General features: G+C 37.6%; 1 protein-coding gene across 1 annotated transcript in view; it reads left to right on the forward strand.

Annotated features, from left to right (window-relative positions):
• ADGRV1 (adhesion G protein-coupled receptor V1) overlaps nucleotides 1-21,602 on the forward strand; it is a gene marked incomplete at its 3' end in the record, with an annotated part of 281,727 nt that overhangs the window by 82,647 nt on the left and 177,478 nt on the right. The window contains exons 54-73 of the mRNA XM_082012794.1: nucleotides 1,530-1,785; nucleotides 3,549-3,757; nucleotides 4,491-4,664; nucleotides 5,062-5,244; nucleotides 5,972-6,151; nucleotides 6,791-6,955; nucleotides 8,304-8,421; nucleotides 8,978-9,101; nucleotides 10,257-10,395; nucleotides 10,535-10,720; nucleotides 11,050-11,282; nucleotides 11,764-11,912; nucleotides 12,011-12,212; nucleotides 12,689-12,908; nucleotides 14,307-14,546; nucleotides 16,078-16,227; nucleotides 17,081-17,554; nucleotides 18,332-18,475; nucleotides 19,626-19,797; nucleotides 20,162-20,297. Of these exons, the coding sequence (XP_081868920.1) occupies nucleotides 1,530-1,785; nucleotides 3,549-3,757; nucleotides 4,491-4,664; nucleotides 5,062-5,244; nucleotides 5,972-6,151; nucleotides 6,791-6,955; nucleotides 8,304-8,421; nucleotides 8,978-9,101; nucleotides 10,257-10,395; nucleotides 10,535-10,720; nucleotides 11,050-11,282; nucleotides 11,764-11,912; nucleotides 12,011-12,212; nucleotides 12,689-12,908; nucleotides 14,307-14,546; nucleotides 16,078-16,227; nucleotides 17,081-17,554; nucleotides 18,332-18,475; nucleotides 19,626-19,797; nucleotides 20,162-20,297 (3,854 nt within the window). The remainder of the gene's footprint in view (nucleotides 1-1,529; nucleotides 1,786-3,548; nucleotides 3,758-4,490; nucleotides 4,665-5,061; nucleotides 5,245-5,971; nucleotides 6,152-6,790; nucleotides 6,956-8,303; nucleotides 8,422-8,977; nucleotides 9,102-10,256; nucleotides 10,396-10,534; nucleotides 10,721-11,049; nucleotides 11,283-11,763; nucleotides 11,913-12,010; nucleotides 12,213-12,688; nucleotides 12,909-14,306; nucleotides 14,547-16,077; nucleotides 16,228-17,080; nucleotides 17,555-18,331; nucleotides 18,476-19,625; nucleotides 19,798-20,161; nucleotides 20,298-21,602) is intronic.

Genomic DNA, 21,602 nt, shown 5'->3' on the forward strand with positions numbered 1-21,602 from the left:
AAAGCAAAAGCTCAGCTGAAGTTGAAATTGGCCAGAGATGTCAAAAACTACAAGAAAGAGTTCTTCAGGCATGTTAATAACAAGCACAAACAGAAAGAAAATACTGGCCCACTGTTAAGCAGGAGAGGTGAATTAGTTGCCAACAATGCTGAAACAAATACACTGCACCAACAAGGAGTTAAACTGTCAAGCACAGCAAATCAAAAATTGATTTTGATATGGTTTCCCACAGCCTCCTCCTAGAGAAACGGATGCCTTATGGTCTAGACAAGTGGTGTGTGCGGTGGGTGGGGAACTGGCTGACAGGCAGCACCCAGAAGGTGGGGTAAATAGCTCCTTTTCAAAGTGGCAACCTGTCACAAGTGGGTTCCCCAGGGATGGATACTGGCCCAACGCTGTTTAGTATCTTCATAAGTGATCTGCATGACAGGATCAAGCACACCCTGATGAAGTTTGCTGGTGGCACCAAAATGAGTGGGGAGGCCGACACTTGGGAAGGGAGAGCCACCCTGCAGGAAGACCTGGATCGGCTGGAAGAGTGGGCTAACAAGAACCTTAGCAAGTTCAACAAGGGCAGGTGTAAGGTCTTGCACCAGGGAAAACATAATCCGGGAGTTCAGCTGCCCAGGCTGGGATCTGCCCAGGCTGGGATCTGCCCAGGCTGGGATCTGCCCAGGCTGGGATCTGCCCAGGCTGGGGAGCAGCTCTGTGGGAAGGGACCTGGGGGTCCTCATGCACAACGAGCTCAACGTGAGTGAACAGTGTGCTGCTGCTGTGCCAAAGAAAGCCAATGGGATGTTGGGTTGTATCAACAAGGGCATCACCAGCAGAGCTAGAGAAGTCATTATCCCATTCTGCTCAGCGCTTGTCAGGCGCCTGGAATACGGTGTTAAGGTTTGGTCCCCACTATGCAGAAAAGCTGTGGAGCTGTGGGCAGGCTGGAGAGGGTCCAGAGAAGGGCCACAATGACGATCAAAGGCCTGGGAAGCCTGCCATGTGAGGAAGGGCTGAGACCACTGGGTTTGTTCAGCCGTGAGAAAAGAAGGCTTAGGGGAGACCTCAACACCATGTGCCGGTATCTAAAGGGTGGCCACAAAGAAGACGGAGACTCCTTTCTATGAAGGAGTCACGTGGAGAAGACGAGGGGTAATGGGTGCAAGTTACTGCTGGGGAGATTCCGACAGGACACAAGAGGGAAGTTCTTCCCAGTGAGAAGGGTCAGCCATTGGAATAATCTCCCCAGGGAGGTGGTGGATTACCCAGCACTGGACACTTTGAACATTCAGCTGGACAGGGCACTGGGCCATCTTGTCTAGATCGTGCTTTTGCCAAGACAGATTGGACCAGATGACCCTTGAGGTCCCTTCCAACCTGGTATTCTATGATTCTAGTATATGTATATGTATACGTATATGTATATGTGTCTGTAGGTTTTTTTGAATTGATAGAGTTTTACAGAATAGAACAGTTATTATAACGGCTTTGAGAATGAATTTGACTTTTTTTTTCCCCTCCCTTTTAAACTTTAGATTACGTTTGCAGAAGGTCAGGCCCTGTCCACGATTACCTTGACGATTCTCGCAGACAGTGTTGCAGAGCTTTCAGAGACCGTGGAAATCACACTTACCCATGTTACCACTGTGGGCGTGCAGGATACCACGAAGGGGGCTGTCATCGATCCCAAAAGGGCAAGAGCTGTGCTTATGATTTTACCCAGTGACTCTCCACATGGTGTGATTGGGTGGCATATGGAGTCTCTCTTTGTTAAAGTCACAGAGCCAGAAGGTAAGTCTGTTTCTTGTTTCTTAGGAAAAAAGGCAGGTTTTTTCAAAGTCAGCTTTATTGCAGCTACAACATGGGTTTTATATGTATAACGTGTACCATATAACTTAGAATAGATAATAGATATTATCTATTATATGATATATAATTATAACTATAACCATGCAATGTTATAATTACATATTACAAATATAATAATTATATTATTTATATATATTAGCTTTTTTCTATTTAAAAGTTGTAGCAGAAATATTCTTTAAAATATTTAACTATGCTATTGTTATGCTGTATTTCACATTGCATATATCAACAGTATCGTCATTTTTGTCTCAAGGGGTAAGTTATTAAAATCTTGTCATCTTGTCTTGCAAATCCCTAGTACTTAAAATAGTTCTATTCAGGTAAAAAGCCACACTTGCCCATTTAATGGCATTAATATATTGTTTAAAATAATGTATGTAAAAAGGGAAGCTGTTTGTTCTGTGGGATGGCGGAAGGAAAGAAGCAGAGCAAGAGTGAATTCCATTTCAAGAAAACCGAGTCAGGGGTCTTCTGTTTGCCAGCTGTGTGTTTGATTGGGTTAGGTCAGTTTTCCTCCCAGGCACCAAGTGAAATTGTGAAGGATCTGCCAGGCAGTTGGCCAGAGGAAGACTGCGGTGGTGCTCAGGCTCCTGCCCTCCCTGCTGGCCCAGGGAGCTGGGCACTGATTGCTCTGGCGGTCTCTACAGACTGGTGGTTTTCCAACAGCTGCCTGATGGGCTATTCATACTGCAAAAGCCCACCTGAAATTTCCTGGCAATTTAATATCCTGTCCATATTAACAAATAAAATCTATGAAAAACACTTTTTCCATGAGAATATGTTGCAGCTCAAACCTCCTCACCGGTTCTATTTTAAAGTGAATTAGTGTTGCTCCTTTTTTAGCACCTGGAAGAGATTCTGTTGGTTCCTTATATACACACACACATTATTAAAGATTTGTACTTTGAAGTTAGGATTCAAGGCATGTTCTTAGGTTTCATTTGTTGCACAGTTTCCTTTCCAATCTTTAAATGTTGTATTTTTAATGAATTATATACAGGTGCTAACTGTGAAGTAGTAGCCAGTTAATACAAGTAAGAGAAAGTTTGAAGTACAAAGCGTGTTGCTTTTTATCTATTTCTCTGGTCATACAGCCAGCACTTTTAGACAAATGCTGTGTTTGCTGGTTTATTGGAAAAAAATTGCAAATCTGCTTTCTCCAACGGGAAAAGCCTGACTGATACAAGTGTATCTAATTTTTGTCATCATTCGAGTTAAAGAAATGTAAAATTTACAGCCAGAATTACTGCCTCCAATGCTGCTTTCTGTATTAGAATCGGTAGGGATCTCTGAGGCATGTAAAGGCCGGGCAAAATAGTGAGATGGGGCTTTTGAAGAAAAACTGAATAAAACTGGCAATGTTGAAGTAACAGTTTGTGTAGCAGACATTTAAAACTGTAAATATTCCGTATTTTATTCTTCCTCTATATCCAGTTTTAAAATGCTTTCCAGATGGACACACTGTGTTGTGTGTGTTCACACTGCTTGTATGTACTCATTTCCCTGAGTCGTTGAATTAACCAAGTATTGTTGTGTTGCTATTTTTAAATTTTTTTTTTTATTAAATTATTTTGAATTTAAGTGGGCTCTAGCAAGCAGATCCAGTGCAGTTAGGTGAGCTGAAAATCAAGCAGGGCAAGGGTTAAAACAATCATGCCTTCATTTTTTTCCCCTTCTTGTTATAGGGCGAGTGAATTCAACTACTCTTACTTTACAAATTGTCCGAGAACAAGGGTTTGTTGGAGACATTGCCATTCAGCTGAGCACTGCGCCTAACTTTGAACTTCCTCTCTCCAACCAAGCAACAGAGAATGAGGATTATATACTAGAAAAGAAGACAATCATTATGGTAGAGAACGCAACAATAACTTCTGTTGTAGTCACTATTTTGCCTGTGAGTAGTCTAAGAACAACTTCAGCTAATAAAGTCTTTTAAGGAAATGGAAAATGGTACTGTTTCTATACCAGAAGTAGGATTTAGCATTATAGAAATGGCTAGGGTGGGATTTTTGCCTCGTTGGATGATTGTATATTAGTAAGAATTGCAGCCATCTCTTTCAGCAGCATTCAAGTACTCATCACTGAGAATGAACCAAATTCTTTTTGTTGTTGTTGTTGTAGTCCCAAAGTTAACATATAAAAATGACAAAGGAAAAAATTAGAAATGTTTTAGGTGCTTGCTGGTTTTTCAACTTGTTACATGTTTTTCCAGAGGATTTTAAGAGATCTCTTAAGAGATTTGTTTTGTAGTTCAGGAAATGTTATTTTTTTCCCCAAAAGTATCTATATTCTTTAAATATATTCAGGATGGAGGTATTGCTTTTCAAGTTCTGGTTTAGTTTCTGAAATCTAGCCACCTTTCTTATAAATAGGAGAAACAAGTGACAGTCAGCAGTACTTTCCACTGTTCCTACAGATCTGGAATCTGACTGCCAACTTCAGTTTCTAAAGCTCAGCAAAGGTAGTCTTTTTCAACCTTTCGTATGGTATGAAGCAAGGGATTGGTTATGTGGTCCCAAGTGCTGAGGATGTTTGAACAGTAAGCAGCCTACAAGTAGTCAGCTTTCTGCATGTATGTAACTTAGAGTGTTTTATTTAGAAAGTGACATTTAAAAACATTTTTGCAGGACAACGTTCCAGAATTACAGGAAGGATTTGTAATAAATGTTACTGATGTGCAACTGGTCGATTCTCCCACTGGAGGGCAGCCAAGCGTGAAGAGGCTTGGGTTTGAAATAGCTGAAATAACAATTGAAGAAAATGATGATGCCAGAGGAATATTTAGTTTCAGTGTTACAAAGGTAAGTAAGTCTGAATGAAAAGTATTTGAAGTAGCATTCTAGCAGGAGTGTCTGTGTTTTCAGACCAATTTTGGTAGTGTTCTAGTAGGCTTTATATACTAAATTGTTCTGGTTAAAAAAGCCAGCTAACAGACAAACAATGCCTTCGTAAAAGGTTCTCACAATTAATATATGAAATCTATTAGGGACCTGGAAGTACTAAAACTGGTGTTACAGAATATTCTGAAAGGGACCTCAGGAGGTCATCTAATCCAGACTTTTGCTCAGAGCAAGGTCAATGCTAAATTCAGAACAATTTACAAATTATTATGTATTTCTTAATTTATTTTTACCTTAAAAAAAAAAAGATAAAAAAAAGGTTTCTGTGACACTCAGCAGTTTCATGTTGAATTCACAGGATGCAACTGGAGCTGTTGCTGGTTATGAGGTACCACCACCACAGAATATACTGAAACTTCCAGTTATTCGACAGGCTGGGAGGTTTGGGTCAGCAACTCTGTATTGGGAAGCCATTCATTCAACTGCTAGCTTTGAAGATTTCACACCATCATTTGGAAACCTTACATTTGCAGATGGGCAGGTATGCACTTGCTGAGTCTTCAGTTTAACTGTCTCTGGGTTACCAGCTTAAGAGTTTCTCATGTTTTCTTCCATAAAATTTGCATCTTTTAATTGAAAGCCTGTTATTTATGGTTTATGTATGTGAATGATGCTCCTTTAACGTGGAAACACAGAATGTTCATAAGCATTGACCAAATAGGGTCATGTATGCCTTTGGTACCTCCATAAGTGAGGACATAATTTCTAATAATAAAGCCTGTTACATTGAAAATCTGTAACGTAACCTGTCTTCTCTATAAATTCTCAGAATAAGCCTGTATGTTTTCTTAGCTGTGTTCTACATTTAGTTTTGAATTTCATGCTGCCCCTGACAATACTTAGTGTACACAAGGCGTTTTGATTTCGAAGAACTGGTCTTTGGCACATAGCAGGATATATTTTGTGAGCAGAATTTTGGCTTAAGTACAGTATTGTCAACCTGCACTTTCTACTGGGTACCAAAGCAGAGCAGTCTGCTAGTTTTAGCATACAAGATTTACACTGAAAGACTTAAAAACCACGCCTGAAATGTTGTTATCTTATTATAGATAGAAAAGTACGATAGGAAATAAGCAGAACTGAACAATGTGTGTTTATCTATTATTAGCTAAAATTTACCTATTTTAAATTTCAGATTTTTTCAGACATTTCACAGAATATTATAAATGAAACCTTGTTGCTTTTTTTTGTTTTAACAACTTCTGCAGGCTACAGGAGAAATAGAAATTATGATCATAGATGACAATGAAGTTGAATTCCTTGAGATATTCAAGATTTCCCTGGTGAGGGTAACAGGTGGAGCAAGACTTGGAGATGAGACCCTGGTAACTGTTGCTATTCCACCAAATGATTCCCCTGTTGGAGTATTTGGGTTTCAAGAAAAGAATGTGAGTTTGATTTGGATTGCACTCTTTTCTGCTAAAGCTGGATAGTGGGTTTGTATTGCTAACACATTGCTGATTTTGGTAAGCCTTCATTGCAGGGGAAGACATGAATTCATTGAAAGGCATATTAGTGCTTGTCTTCATCTGGTTATGTAGGATGGAAATAATGAAAGTGCTGCTGCATAGATGTAGAATTCTCCATGACTGAATTGATTTAATTCAGTATACTAACAAGTCAGGACATCCCAGGTAGGATTTTTGGTAGTCTGCTGAATATTAGAATGGTTTTGTTGTAATCTGTATTTACTGAAAGTAAAGTTTGGAAAAAAATTATGAAATGTATCTCATCTTAGTTCTTGTCAGTGAACGATTCTTCTGCTCTTCATTTTGCTGGTGCTGTGCCTGCTTGTGACTCATTGTCTGTAATTGTTTTGAGTCACGGGGCATACAGAAATAACACGAGTGACTAATCTTTGCTAGCAGAATTCAACACATTCCTTACATCTGTTATCTTCCTGTTGATTTTGACTCTTGGCCTTATTTTACATTGTCATTGATAATGTTTTTTGTTATTTATCTCAAGTCAGTATTGATGCCTTTTGCTACAGCTTTTCCTGCTTCTCCTTTCTCTTTCTTCATCAGGTAACAGTGAAGGAACCTCAGACACTTGATGACTCTGCTGCAGTTGTATTGCTCACTGTAAGTCGAAGTCAAAGAGGACAAGGAGCAGTTAAGTTGTTATGGATTCTTGAAGAAGCAGCCAGATATGATCTGACCCCTCTGAATGGTACCCTTCACTTCAATGAGGTATTTCTGATATTGCAATAAATTATTTATTGTCAGATTTATAAATATTTTCTTCTTATGTGTTTCTGTGGTTGTTACATATTCATAGAAGTAGGGGTTTACTAAGTGTTATAACACTAGGAAAAGGCTAGTTTGAACTGGTGGGGTTAGCAGTATGAAGTGTTTTTTCAAACAGAAAAGGAAAGCTGACTTGCTCTTTTTGAGGCAGCATAATGTAATCATCAGGAAAACAGGCTCTTCAGATCTGAATTGATTTTACAATTAAGAAAGAGGAATAAAATTGTAGTGAATGTGAAGAATGATTACAGAAACATTTATTCCATTGTATTATCAGACAAATCAAAGAGAAAATTGATATTGAAAGGGTGAGAGGGGTAAATGGATGCTCAAAATTCACAGATTTTAAAAATAAATAATAACATACCCCAATGACTTTCAAACTGGACAGTGTTATTTGATTTGTGCTTCATGGCAGGTTAAAACTCTGAAGTAGGAGCCTAAATATTGGATATTGTCAAGCTATTGTTGTTATCTTAATATTGGTCTTTTATAGTCTACTCAAAATATTTAATGAAGAAAAGTGTTTTAATATAAAGCATAATCTATTCTGTCTCTACAGGGCTATTTTGCATTAAATAAATAGGCATACTGGTTGTTTCTTTTACTTCTAATCATTTGGAAAACAGCTTTTTTGGTTAGACCACCAGTATTTGCCAAAGTTTTGCTATCATTTTGCTATTCTTTCTCTAGTGATAGGCCTGGACATTGTTTTTTCTTCCTGAAGTTCTTATATATGCATACATGTGAGAATACAAGTATGTATGTATGTATGTTGTACTAAAATTAAACAATGTGTACCTACTTTTTTCCTGTGTTCTTATTTTAAGGATTTGCTGCTGCCCACTGACAAAAACATAGATTAGACAGGAATTTGCTATGACCTAATATATCTAATCATAATAATGTTAATCCTTAGAATGTATGTATTCCATTGAATATGCACTTTCTGCTGGAAAAGATTTTGTATAAAACCATTTCTTATAAGTTGAAAACTTCTATGTGAATGCAATTTCAAAGTAATTTCAATCATTGTTCAGTTGAGAATAGCCAGAGTGTTTTTGGGGTGGCACGCAATGTTTGAGAGACAATTTTTGCTATTTAGTAATCTGTGAGAAAACATTTCAGCCAGACCAGAAGGTTCATATTTAAAAAATATTACAGAATATATCAAGCATATGCATGCTTACCATTTGATTTGTTAAAGAAGAAAACCCTTTTTATAAAACCATGTTTTGTTTAGTTTTGCTTAATGTGTATATATGTATTTTCTGGTCTTTCTGTGATGCAGACAGAATCCCAGAAGTTGATTGTTTTACATGTGGTACAAGATGGTTTACTGGAGGGGAATGAAACATTTACCATTCAGCTAGTCTCTACTGGTGATGCAGAGATATCCCCTGTAAATGGTAAAGAATTAATTCATTACATTCTGAGACATTTCATATAAGAATTCTAGTAAATCTGTTCATATTATTTTAATCTGCAGTGCTTATATATTTTGTGTGCAGTTGGTAGCAGTTTTGACTTTCAGTCTTTTTCCCCAAGTTGTTTCCTTGTCTGGAGAAATCAAAGAGAATTTTAGATCATGTTTTTTTGTTCTAAATTAATTATTTGTGTAGACTTTTGTGTTCAGATAGCTAACATTGTCTGTAAAGGATTCTTTAACAAAAAGAAGCAAAAACCAAAACCAGGTTCAAACCTGTAAGAATAATTTCATTTGTAAGGGACCATCCGGGGCAGGGTGGGGGGGGGTTGTCTAGTTTAAAACCCTGCTGAAGAAACGAGACTACACAGTTAGGTCAGGTTGCTGAATGCCTTGTCCACTCAAGTTCTGAGTATCTCCAAGGATTGTGATCCATGGGCTCTCTGGGAAGCTGGTGCTTAACCATTCATATCACAAAATTTACAAAAGTTAGCTCGTTAGTTCATTTTCATTTACCGTGAGATTTTTTCTTTTCATAGGTGTTGCAACCATCATTATTGTGGGTGATGAAGGAGCTTCTGGGGTGGTTGGGATCGCCCATTCATCCAGGCATGTTCTGATTGGAGAACCTTCAGGAAATTATAACGGAACTGCTCTTATTAGGTGGGTACATCACTCATTTTTCCTAAGGAAAGGCATCAGCTCAATTTCAAAAGCTATGAGACTCTACATTTGGCAAGAATTTCTTGAGTGCTGTATTTCATTATCACTTCAGAAATTAGAACTATTTTTAAAATTAGATAAGTTTTTTTAAAGAGGGACAGAATATACTATGTATGTGCCTTTTCAGTGTTACCGGGGACCTCCAAATATTCCTCTCAGTTGTCAAATTATTTACAACATTGATGCATTAAAGGGAAGATGATTCCAAAAGCAAGGGAAGAAGGGAAGGGAATCAATGACATTTGCAGATGCTTTGGTGCTTTTCAGGATTGGTGCCTGAACTGTATTTCAATATATTGCTATAATGGCTGGCATAACCAAAGTGGTAACTGGGTTTTTAGTTGCAACAAGATGCAATTATTTCACTGCATTCAGTCAACTGAAAACAGGATGAAAAAATGAAGCTGTTACCATACCTTGTAAGAGCATTGGAAAAAAGCATTGCGACACTTTCACTTGGTGAACTAGCAAATAAAAGCAGCAGAACAGCATCTCATGCTACCCTGAGAGGCCTGAAAGACAAAGTGATGCTTTGTGCAGCAGTAGCAGATTGTGTAGTATGTCGTGTTAGGTATAGACAAATTTTTGCCATGACTTTGTGCACCGAGACTGATGTAATGAGTAGGATTAGGCTGTAGGTTTTTAAACAAGCAGGTTTTAGACAACATTTCTCAAGCGATATCATAGTAGTATTCTAGTCTCCTTCTGCCTTAAAAACCAAACTGCCTCTGGGCATTACCCTTAAGTCCCATTTCCCTTCTGTTTTGTATATCTACCTCTGGAACAGCAGACTGGAACCAAGAGAGCTCATTTTCAGCCCCCATGGGCTACACGTGCAAAGAAACTTTAAATACCTCGCAGTAGAATGGCAGCTCAAGATGCATCCCAACACAGGGAAATAAAACAGAACTGCAGGAATGTTATTGCTCTGAAGAGGGAATTGTAAAGATCTTAATAGTGACTTCAAAACTCAAGCTTCACAGTGCTGATAACATTTCTTTTATGCACAACAGTATGCTATACTGTCTCTCTTTGGATTGGATACTAAATATGAAAGATAGAAAATAAAATCCACGTTTATGTTCTTACCTGCAGCCTGATACGTGGCCCAGGGATTTTTGGTGAGATCCTAATATATTGGAATATCACACCTCCTCATCACACAGAATTTACTGAGACGTCGGGGATTTTGACAATGCAAGATAGGCAGTCCGGAGCAGTTGTTCTAATACAGGTACACAAGATATTTTACACCAGTAGCTATTTCAAGTACTTCCTTTTATTTAGTTAGTATCTTGGTTAGAAATTAGTTATACTTCTGTCCCTGGAAATGGTTTGAAGTCCTTTTAGTGTTCATTGGTTCTTCTCCCTAGGCTGTAGATGACAACCGTCCTGAAGAGAAGCATTACTACCAGTTTGAACTAACTGGAGTCAGCGATGGAGGACTCATAAATGAATCTAGCAGAACAGCAAATATTACCATGGCCGCCAGTGATTTTCCATATGGAGAGTTTACATTTTCACGGGAGCTATTGCAAACAACAGAAGAAGAAAAATGGGTATCAGATTAAAATTCCTTCTTATTTAAAATATTGATAGATATCACTATTGTTGCTAGATTTATGGTTAATTTTAGAAAAAAAAATCAAAGATTTATTTTACATTTATCACAGCACAGTCTTCAGAATGGCTGTCTGAGGCTTTTGCAGTTTTTTAATGCTCTGAGAAAGAAGGCTATCTGCTAAGTTATGTGTACTCTGTACCTATTAAAGCAAATTGTTGTGACCTGACAGAACCATTGAAAAAATGCCTTTAGAACAGTCCCCTATAGGCAACTGTGTCAGAAGAGCAAAGCCATTTTTTAAAGAGAATGTCCTCTTTCCCTCAGGTTAACATCACTATTGTGCGTTCCAGGGGATCCTATGGCAAAGTCCGTCTTTGCTTTCAGATAATAAATGGGACTGCAGAGGAGGGAATTGATTTCACTCCCACACTAAGGGAATTGTTGTTTGAACCACATGAGGAGAGTAAAATGATTTTGGTTGAAATTCATGATGATGACTTTCCTGAAGGTCCTGAAGACTTTTCAATGATGATTACCAAAGTGGAACTCCAAGGAAGGTAAAGATAAAATTGCCAGATGATTGATTACAAGCAGAAGAGCAAACTCTATTTGGAATCTGACCTACCTGCATGAAGTGACCACTGGATTTCAGCTGTTTTACTGTAAAATTTCGTAAGGCAACTATAATCACAATAGAAATTGGATATACAAGGAACTCAGTTCTTTTAACGTTAGTATAAAGATTTTACTGATTAAGATTTATTAAAACTAAAAGTCCATACATTACATACTAGTTGTCAAGTTGTGTTAATTCAAATTGGAAGATAAGATGTGGAAGAAAAAATGAAAGATACACATTTCTGTGAATAAGCTAGTAGTTTTGCATATATAATAGTTTGAAAAAGTGTGACCAAAAAGTCTTCAGTGATAATTGTCAGAAAACAAAAGTATTTGTGGTAATTGACAGATTGTCATACCTGCATCTTAATACCTTCACATGAATTTTTAATGTAGTTTTCTTTTTTATGTTCTTGCAAGTGGATTTGATTTTACCGTAAAAGAAAATGGTCTACAGATGGATCAACCTCCAGTAATAGGAAATATCTCCATGGTACGAGTCACTATAGCAAAAAGTGATAATGCAGAAGGCATCATAGAATTTGATCCACAGTATATCCTTCTACAGGGTAAGTTTAGCTTAAGTTTTCTCTGTGGTTTAGCAGATGAGTCTGTGGCTACGGCATAAATTTTGAAATAAAATATTTTTTCTCAATTATTCTTGCAGTGGAAGAAGATGCTGGATTAATCATGATTCCTGTTGTGAGAAAGGGTGGAACTTATGGCTATGTAACAGCTGATTTTGTTTCTCGAAGTATTTCTGCACTTCCCAATGGTGTTGACTACGTCATCCATAATAATTCTGTCATTTTTTATCATGGCCAGAACGAGACTTTTATTTATATTTCTATTATAGATGATGAAGAAAGGTAATTAATTTTTCAGATATTTATTCACTAATTTACTTCTGAGAAATGTTTTATGAGCATGTGGAATTGAAAACTAAATGTCTGCAGTGCTTGAAAAATCACCTGATTTTAAAGGGGGGAAAAAAGAAGTTGTTATTATTAGAGTTTCATAGTTCCTGTTAAATTTTATGCAAACTAATACTTTTTTTTTAATTACATTGTTAGAAATTTTGGGTGTTAATAGTAGTTCAGTGCATAATAAAATACTTTGCCATCTTTTTAAAAAAATTTAACAGGAGTAGAGAATAGAACATGATTTTTATTTCCGATATCACCGTTCTATGCAAATGGGAGGAATCTTCTACTGTATACTTGCAGCGCTGACTTCTGTATACCTTTAAACAGATCTGGCTGGATGCATGATTGAGTTACTAAGTATAGCTTTAATTACTTTTTTTCTCGGATGCCTCAGAATCTGTTTTTCTTTTTCCACACAGCGAATTTGCAGAGCAATTTGAAATGCAGCTGACAGGAGCCACTGGCGGAGCAGTCCTTGGGCTCTACCTAGTGAGCCAGGTCACTATTGCTAAGAGCGACTCCCCCCTGGGCATCGTCCGATTTCTCAACCAAAGCCGAGTTATTCTTCCCAATCCTGATACACCCACGGCAGTGTCCCTGGTGCTGGAAAGGACTGGAAGGTTGTTAGGGGAGGCACAGGTGGGCTTTGGCTGTGACAAACTGAGTGCTTTCCAGCGACTAGGTCAAAAAGCTCCTGCGTTTTCCTTCAAGAGCTTCTTTGTGACTGATTTCTAATGGGATAATTGCAGCTTTTTATTAAACGTGAATTGCATGTAGCTGCAGTTGCCTTGGCCTCAAGTTGCACCAGAGGAGGTTTAGATTGGATATTAGGAAAAATTTCTTCACTGAGAGGGTGGTCAGGCATTGGAACAGGCTGCCCAGGGAGGTGGTGGAGTCGCCATCTCTGGAAGTGTTCAAAAAACGTGTGGATGTGGCGCTTCAGGACATGGTTTAGGGGACATGGTGGCGCTGGATTAATGGTTGGACTTGATGATCTTGAAGGTCCTTTCCAACCTAGTGATTCTGTGATTCTGTGATTCTGTGCAGTATAACAGAAAATGTTGTTACCCTTTTAATCTCCTCTTTCTCCTCCTGCTTGCTTTCTTTTATGATGGTCTTGTGTACTTTGTTTTGAACTAGCTCCTAATTCTGTTGAAACTATGGTTAATTTCATGCACCACTGGTAGTTTAATTTAATTCGTTTGAATTGCTTCCTAAAGCTGGTCAAACTTTTCTCGGTAAATTGTTTACAATGAGGTTTCCTTCTACTCTGTACAGACCACTTACAAAGTGAAGGTAGGCCTTTCACAATCTTGGAAAATGACTGGAAGGTTGCCCGTAAAAGCCGTCAGGTCCTCCTCCTCTCATATAAAAATTGCCTTTGTCTTCTTTGACTTTTTCTAGAAGTCATTTGAGAAAACTGGAAAACAATTAAAATGGCCAAAATAGTAAGTTTGAAGTGCTGAATGTGACCTCCTCAAAGCGATCTAATTTGTGGGAAATTTTGAAAATACTCTAGCTTTTAATCAGGCTGAAGATGTGTGAATCATCATTTGAGGGATTAAAAACTTTTATTTCAGACTCTTAAGAAAATATTTGTCATTTTCTGTCTTGATATCACACTTCACAAGGAATGGTTCTGGTCATGAGTACTCATTTGGGGAGCTTCACAAAACAAATAATGAAAGGGAGAGAAATAGAAACCGGCCCACATGTTTCCTGTTATGCACTAAAGAAATCTCAGTTTCTCTTCTTTTCTATTACTAATACATAGAATTTCATAAACTGGCATTGTGGCTAACTGACACTTCAGAATTTTCATTTGTAATTTGTCATGTTTATTTTTCCAAAGGATTATATACTTTCCCACATGGAATTATGAATATTTGTATTCTGTATGAACAGCAAAGATTTAAACATAGTTAGTTAAGAGACACAAGAATTTTTATGTCACTTGTGGTACTCTGTCATTTCTCCCCATTGGGAGGCTATTATAGTATACCACTACTCTAAATCTGAAACTGGTATCTTCCACAGATTAATTGGGACATCTTGGGACCCAATTCAGAAGAGGTTTTATCTCCCCTGAATAGTGACATTGGTGACCCTGTGAATGGATCGTTCTATTTTGGAGAAGGAGAAGGCGGTCAGAGAGCTATTAATCTACAAATCCATCCTCATGAAGAAGTTGAAGTTCAGGAGATCTTCATTATTAGACTGAGCCTTATGAAAGGTGAAACAGAAATAGATCCTAAGGCAAACAACATTACACTAATAGTAAGTTATTATTGCTTTTCTTTCTTCCGAGATCTCTGTTGATATTGGTATTTATCTTGCAAAGCTTTTAAAAATTAAAATTTACTGTGTAGTTTGAAATTTGGCTTTTTTTGTCCCTTGTACTACTTGGGTGCATTGTTAGAGAGCTTCAGTTCTTAAAAAAGAAGGCAAAGAATCTGTCAGTAAAAATTGCTATATAAGCCCTGACCTGAGATACTTATTTGCAAATTTCTGTCATTCTCTTTGGAGAAAGCATAGATTGCGTCCTCATTTCTAAATGTCAGTTTGTTGTTCATCTCTTCTTGACCTCTTCTTCTGCTCCAGCTATCATATATAAAAGAAAGGAGAGAATCTGGCTATTGCAGAGCAAGAGAAATGCATAAATTGGTGGGACAAGGCAGGGAGAATTGTCAAAGACAAATTATTCCTCTAGGGAGACTGCAACTAAGGAAATATTTATAAGGTTGTTATAAGAAGCCTGGGAACAAAAAAAAATCTTTCCTTGAAACTGGATTTTTATTATTTTCCTGGTCTGTGTTGATGGAATTAGCTCCAATTTCCACAGATTCCTCAATTTCTCCTTCAGGGACCCAGGTTTATTCCTTGGACTGGAATGTTCCACCTTGCACACAAGATAATTGGCTTCTCAGTAGGCACTGGTGTTACAACTCAGTTGTAAGTAGGTTCTCCATGAGTTCTTGCTGCAGCTAGCGATTCACACAGATGGATGTGGATGAGCTCTATCTCAGAGGGCTGAGTTTGCACACTGGTAGTGTTAGGAGAGTTTCTGTACACTAGCCCAAGGTGCCTGAGCATTTCCTCCTTTAACAGCAGAATATTCAGATAGAGCATTTGAAATAAAACTGTCCTTTTTGGAAGAGGAATTGTGTAGTGCTGAAAATCTGAAAAGGGGAGATTCATACCTTCTGTGCTGTCTCTTAGTATTTATATCCATGAGAGATGTTTTCCAAATCCTTTTAAAATTACTTTACTCTGAGGTATGTTTAGACCATTTATAATTCACAGGTTGTTTAAAGCTGTGAGGCTCAAGTCAGCAGACAGGATCATTGTCATTGCCTGAATTTGGTTACATATAAGGCTTTTATTAATCCAAGCCTGAAAACTTTCCTTATTTATTTGCAACATTATATTTTGACTCCTATTCAGTTTAGATCCTGCTTAAACTTATTTATGTATCATTGTAGGATTTTCTCAGAAAAGAGCAGGTTACCCATAGATTTCATATAAGTTCTGCTTTGTGTCCATGTGTATGTTTGCGTGTGTGTGCCCATGAGCTTGCTATCACTCCCTTCTCATACACTGATGGTCCTGTCTGCTGGTGGTTTTTTTTTTATTCTCTCAGTCTCAGTTTTAACTACTAATGCACTGTTGAATCCCTTTAAGAGGAGAAAACTTGGTAGGATGAGCCAATAGATATGTGCCCTGTAGTACCTAGCCATGAAAATCACAATGATTTGAATAAGAATATGACTCGCCCTACATTTCTGATTTTTTGTTTATTTTTTTACAGGTACAGAAGTTTGGTGATCCCAATGGAATTGTACAGTTTGCTCCTGAATCATTAACTGAGAATAACTACACAGAGCCCTCAGCCATGGAAGGTCCACAGAGTATTACACTGTTTATCAGACGGATTCAAGGCACTCTGGGAAACATAACGGTATTCTCACTCTTTTCCTAATAAACAGTATAATCTGAAATCATCCTCAATGTGGAGGAATATTTTTTTCTATGCCTTTCAATTGCTTGTATCTCAAATTCGTTTTTGAAATGTTGCATTTTAGACTGAATTTAGCAGGGGTTCAGTGTTAGTACTTGTGGTTTGGAAAGTCAGATTCAGTGTCCTCTGGTCAGGAGAAAAAAACAAACCACAAACCAGGACTGCAGAGCTGCTCTCTCTTTCTCTCTCGCTCTCATCGTGTGCTTTTGACGGGAGAACAGAACAGGACATATTTACTTAGTGAGCTTTCTTTAAGATCATCACAATTTGCTTTATTCCAGGCATACTTAAAGGTAAGAGTCAGGTTATTTTGAACCATGACTTACTTGTTTTTTATCTAAAGTTGTTTAGAAGTCAGCATTTTAACAGTTGTTTGTTTAATTAAAAAAAATAATCAATTAATACGAGCATCTGCTGTGTTTCATGAGAACTCTTCACCCCTTTCTAATGTGAGGAATCTTGGAAAGAGGAAAACCAGTGAGAATGTCTTGGTGTAAAAATAGAATTTTTTTTTTTTAAATGGTACAGAGATTCCATATAGTTTAAAGTGAATCTTCTGAGGGTATACAACAGAAATCTTTACATTCATAGTACTGCTAAAGGAACAACACACCCTCCTTTTGTAAGATAGTCAGCGTGCCTTTTTCTATGCATACCTAAACCAGTTTCAGTTTTGCCTACTTCAAACCAATCTGTTCCATATCTCTCTATACTTCATCCTGGATATGAAAGTCTCTGCTCTGCGGGTAATTTTGCTTTCTTTTGTTTTGTTCATTTTCTAAACTGCTTTCAGGTTTATTGGGAAATACATAGTGAATCTGACATCACAGGTGACTTTCTTAGGACAGAGGGATCTGTTGTCATTGCTGACCAGCAGAGTACAGCTGAGATAATTATCTACCTGTTACCTGATGATGTTCCAGAACTGGATGAAAACTATGTGGTGCAGCTGATTTCAGTCGAAGGTGGAGCCGATTTAGACCAAGAGAAAAGAATTTCAAAGATCAATGTTTTTGCAAATGATGACCCTCATGGAGTGTTTGCCCTGTACTCTGATCAGCAGTCACTATTAGTAGAGAGAAACCTGGACCGGTGTGTTCAGATCAACGTAACTCGGCATGCTGGGGCATTTGGAGAAGTGATCGTTCAGTACCATATCTTACCTCCTCATGAAGAAGCACTAATTGCACCTGAGAATGAGGTGGGGTACGTCACAGTAAAAGATGGTGCCAGCTTCGGAGTGAAAAGAGTGCCAATAAGCAGCCAGGTCTGTATTGTCCTTTTAGTTCCTACAACATCTATTGATTCCATTTGTATTCATCACAATACAACTGTGCTGGAGTAAGACACTAAACTCTCAGTAGTGTCCACTGTGCAGAAGTACACACAGAAAAGAGTTTTAGTATTGTGACTTTCCTATTTATGGAATAGAAATGGGTTTAAATACCACATTTTCAGATAATAATTAAAAAATCACTGCTATGCACGTCTGCAAATATTCAGTTTTTCCTTCTATCATTGCTTGATGTTACTATCAGTTCAATATTTTTTTATTATAGGTATGCAAATATTTTCTCAAGTTTCCCTTTTGAATTGTAAATGGTGATCTGTTAGTGCTGACTCACGAAGCAGCAGATAAATTTACCTTCAGTTCTCTGTGTTCCCTGGCTATTTGTTATTATTACTACAGTCTTACACCCACAGTTACCTCCCTTCACGTCCATCTTACATCTTTTTAATCCTAAGACTTAAAATCAAGCTGAGGCCCACTGTGTTATATACAATTTAATAACATTGCCGTAGTTGCTCTGAAAACTGACATTCCAACAAACTGCTGGTAAATCACATTCACAATATTGACATTTTAGCTGTATTTCTTTTGAGAAACATCATCAAGAAAACACTTGTATTGAAAACATTGCTTTTTGTAGGCAAGTAGAACAAAATCTGCAGATTGTTCTGCTACTTAATTCTTTGAATTGATACATATCACTTTTTTAGAGGAATTAAATTTCTACCTTTAACTTAAATTCTCTTTCTCAAGGCATTTCTTCTACTCGGCTTGAATTTTACTCTGGAACTGATTAATGTAAGCCTGGTTAGGGGAGGTGCCAAGGATGTGCCTAAAATATTAGGAAAAGCAAAGTCAGCTGTTCTGCTTATTCCTGAGGAAGCTGCCAATTCACAGGTCAGTGGACGGGCTGCAGTGTAACATTTCTAGCACAGGAGGGTAACACTTCATTACAAAAGATAGCTGCTGTAAGAATTCAGTTGGGTTTTCACTGAAGTTTTCATCATTACAACCAATTTAATGACTGACAAGGCTTTTCCAGTTATTACTTGTACTCTGTATTTTCTTTTCTCTGACACAGATTGTTATAGAAATGTGTTAATACAGTTTGAAAAGTTCTGAGACTTAAAGGAAAATAACTAATTCTGGACAATGTTATTCCTTTAAGTATAGCAGCTCCAAAGTAGGTAACAGCATGTATGCAGTAGTATGTTCAAAAAGAAATGGAGGTCATACTGATTTTTAATGCTGTTGATGGCCTATTTGGCTAATCACTGAGTGGGAAATTTTCCATTTGTCTGCTTTATACAAGAACGAGAAAAGAGAGTTTGTGCTACAGTTCTCTTTTTGTATGTCAGGAAAAGACAATAGCATGCTGAGTTTTCATCTGTTAAATTTTATTGAAGTTTCTGTTGAATGATTTTAATTGTCTTGAGACACTGTTCTGTCTTTCAATTTGTAATTGATCTTAATTCAAATGGTCTTTCTGTAAACATCATTTGCTACCATATATCCACTTATCATTGCTTTTAGAATGTGCGAATTACCCTTTCAGTCCCATTTGGTGCTCAAAGAACAAGGAAAGTAGATCATACCAGCAAGAATAATTTTGTGAACAATGTCATGTGGCAGCAACTCATGTTTCACTGGGTACACAATTAATAATTTATTTTAGACTTATATATATATATAGTCCTACAGTTATTGCCTGTGAGCATCAAGGGCAGGTTGGTTTATTTTTCTTTTAAAGAACAGACACAGAATGCTATATTCAGTGTTTTCAATACTGAAATGTCAGTCAGACTGGTTTCTTTTCCCTGAGAAATTCTAATTCTTAAAAATCTCAGATTTAGAAGTATTGTTGAAGAGTTGTGAAGGAAGGTTGTATTTATATGTACACACATGCCTATATATACACACGTACATGCATATATATACACACATGTTTTTGTGAAATCTGTATTTTACAAAATTTAATATGCTTTCATATATGTTATTTCCCATTTTTATTCCATTTTCTGTAACAACATCTATTATGTTTCCACAGGTTGGCTTTGAATCTGTGATTTTACGACTTACAGACATCGTAGCCGGGACAGGCGAAGCTGTCATAACCAGAAAAGGAGTTTATGGCTCTGTAATAGTTAGCTGGATTTCAGGATACCCGCCGGTCCTAATCACTGACTTTGCTCAGCCAGGCAATATTACTCCTCCGTTTGGTAAGTACTTGTCTGAGGAAACAGCTCAGTTTGCGTTAGTGATGATACCGCCTTTCAGTTGTTTGTGACATTACATGCTTCCTCTATTAACGAAGAGTCATTAGAATGAAATTGTATGGTCTAATTTTTGTCTGTAAGGAATACGTTTATTTTATGATCAAAAAAGAACTAAGCTTCATAGATCTGTGTCTGGGAAGTAAGCACAATGCTTTATACAGGAAAGACGTTCTCATGCAGGTTTCTTCTTCCTAAAGAGAGTGGGGTTGTGATGACAGTCCCTGTCTCGGCACGTTCCCGGGTAAGAGGAGGATTCCTTTTCAGTGATTTTGACTTGTGCTCTCTCTCGCGCTCTGTTTTCCTTCAGGTGCTGTTGTATTTTCCTCTGGTGAGCAAAGTAAAGTAATTTCATTTCAGGCCACTCCAAGCCTAAACAAACGCGAGTCACTTGCCATCACTTTAACAGCAGCGCACAGCAATGTGTCTGGTGGGGCTCGCCTGAGGTAAGGGTATTGCTTATACTTTCGAGTCACACAGACGCTGTAAGAATTATGACCTGTGTACAGGCACACACCTTCATACAAATCCTTGTTAAATTATAGGTAGCTAGCAACTTGTGGTGTCACCTTTGATGAATTTGTATGTCTTGTCTTGGGAGAAACAAGTGTCAATACTGCAGATCTGACCTGATCAGAAGTGAGGCTTTTCTACAACTCCAGTCTATTTCGTATCATTGTGATCCAAGCTGCCTAGAATGAGTCTAGAATGATGGAGGCAGTTAAGAAAATGAAGCACCAAGATCAGCAGTGTTAGCCAGGAAGCTGGAGAACAAAAGCAACAATAACGGTTTTCATTAGTGTCCCTAAGAATCCATATTTAAAAAATTTTAGGTAACAAACATTATTTAAAATAAATAAAGTTAATCAAGAAATGCTCTGAAAATACCTAACTTATTTAAAACCCTCTTTTTATTCTTAAAAACATGTAATGTAGTTCTCCATCTTATCTAAGTTGTTATCTATTCTTCGAACTATTTCCGTTTCATTCTTCCTTAATCATCAATAGCTAAACCTGGTATAAAAAGAGTGGACATAGAGTAACACTGCGTATGGAGAAAGGTGTTGGCTTCAGCATATTACAATTGCACTGGCAAATCTGAAGAAAGTAAGGAATGAACTGGATGTCTAAACTCCTGAGACTGACCCTTTCTCCTAGGCTTGTCTGTCCTGTGGACTGGTCTCCTCAGAGCATCTATTTACTGTGTGAGTCAAATACCTTAAGTCTATGAGAATGACCTTTTTTAGAAAACTTAAGACTACATCCCACAAGAGGTAAAGCTGACAATTACTTTGAAGAGTTTTTGGCTCCCTTAGTGCTGGAAAGGGTCTAGTTTGTCAAACAACATCGCTCATGTAATTGTAGTGCCATTTGGTAGCCTCTAGCACTGAATAGTGGGTCAGTTCTAGAGATAAGTGTAAGACCCAAGGTATAGCAAAGAGTCTCAGTCTCTATTCTTGTTTTCCAATAAGAAGGGGATATATTTAATATGAACAAAGTAGAGCTTAAATTGGTATAGATAATAGGGCTCAGATCTGTAAAAAATTACTATGAGTAATGTTTGGGGGGGGGTCAGTTAGTATTTCAAAGCCCCACCTTAAATTTTAAATAACTTCCCTTCCTTCTCCAGTTTTCTGGCTAAAACTGTAGATCTGCTAGACTCTGTCTACCCCACAGCTTTTTCTTGGTACAGAAAGTTGATTCTGCAGTTAAAACTGGTATTACTCGGGGAGCCTGTATTGTAATGTATC

This window comes from Phaethon aethereus (assembly GCF_964289735.1).
Source record: "Phaethon aethereus genome assembly, chromosome: Z".
Taxonomy (NCBI): Eukaryota; Metazoa; Chordata; class Aves; order Phaethontiformes; family Phaethontidae; genus Phaethon; species Phaethon aethereus.